The sequence below is a fragment of the Camelina sativa genome, chromosome 7 (assembly GCF_000633955.1).
Source record: "Camelina sativa cultivar DH55 chromosome 7, Cs, whole genome shotgun sequence".
NCBI lineage: Eukaryota > Viridiplantae > Streptophyta > Magnoliopsida > Brassicales > Brassicaceae > Camelina > Camelina sativa.
This window is the reverse complement of record NC_025691.1, coordinates 54,228-55,321: the sequence shown is the minus strand read 5'-3', so window position 1 is coordinate 55,321 and position 1,094 is coordinate 54,228. Positions and strand designations below refer to the sequence as shown.

The 1,094-nt window shown below is 42.5% G+C and overlaps 1 protein-coding gene and 1 long non-coding RNA gene across 2 annotated transcripts in view; one reads left to right on the top strand and one right to left on the bottom strand.

Moving 5' to 3' along the window:
* The window catches only part of LOC104699528, a 1,395-nt gene extending 1,139 nt beyond the window's left edge, over positions 1 to 256 (top strand). Inside the window, exon 2 of the long non-coding RNA XR_753372.2 lies at positions 135 to 256. This is a non-coding gene — a long non-coding RNA (uncharacterized LOC104699528). The remainder of the gene's footprint in view (positions 1 to 134) is intronic.
* The window catches only part of LOC104699529 (protein transport protein SEC31 homolog B-like), a gene marked incomplete in the record, with an annotated part of 8,325 nt that overhangs the window by 1,970 nt on the left and 5,261 nt on the right, over positions 1 to 1,094 (bottom strand). The window contains 3 exon segments of the mRNA XM_019227260.1: positions 3 to 252; positions 328 to 453; positions 913 to 1,074. Of these exon segments, the coding sequence (XP_019082805.1) occupies positions 3 to 252; positions 328 to 453; positions 913 to 1,074 (538 nt within the window).

The window sequence follows — 1,094 nt, the reverse complement described above, 5'->3', positions numbered from 1 at the left end:
ATCTGCAGTTTGAACAGTTGGTGGCGGAGCTGCAGGTGTAGGGGCTGCCTGCTGTGTTGGAGGACTTGCTGGTTGCACAGATCTTGGAGCAACTCCTCCTGGAGTTGCCATGGGCGTAAATCCTATGGACCCAGGTGCTGAGGCATTAACTTGGGGCATTTGAGGGTTAGGATATTGCCCAAATTGTGAAGGGCCAGAAGGTGCATATGGACCATGACCCGGGGGAGCAGGGTAGGCATTGTGAGATGGTCCCTGATGAAATAGCTGTTAGCTTAGTTAAACTACTGCGGGAAACATCAAACACATTGGAGTCAAAAGTTCACATACCGTGAACGAATGAGAACTCATGGTTGGCTGCTGATATTGGTCTGCATTCTTCAGTGCAGGGGGGGTTGAAGGAACAAAAGTAGTTCTCATAGATGGCTGAGCATTGCTTGCAGGAGTAAAAGATGGCTGCATATAGACACCATAGTCAAAAAGTTGGCCAAAGCAATGATGTTATAGATTTCCCACCACAAATAATTCCACGAACTAGGATTTAGAGTCTACATAATTGAACTAAGCAAATCAACATTATCCTTTTCTTAAGAATGAGCTCAGAGGCTGAAATGTTCGGTTTTGAGGAGTATGTTTTGTTTTTAAAGTTACCGAACCAGATACCTATAATCCATCTGATACTATGACCCAAAAATTCACACAATAAAGCGACTATGCATTAGAGCACCAAAATACATATTACAGATGTCGTGATATCTCAAAAGCTTGACCCATACCCTCATACAAATAAATGAGATAAACGGAAAAATTTCCAATCTAGACATCTGAGAACTGCTAGATAAGAATATCATTAATGCATGATGATGCAAGGAAAAATGAGAAAAAGAAATGCAACAAAGTCAAAAGTCTAGAAACCTGCGGAGCTGGCTGAGCTTGGTGAGGCATAAACATAGTTGGTTGCTGCATGGGTGGATGTGAAGCTTGAGGGACGTATGGGTTATATGAATCCGTGTATGGTTGCTGATACTGATTATCATATTGGTTAGCAAGAACGTTTGGTTGCGCCAGAGTTGACTCCTAAGCCACAGTAAAGTAAA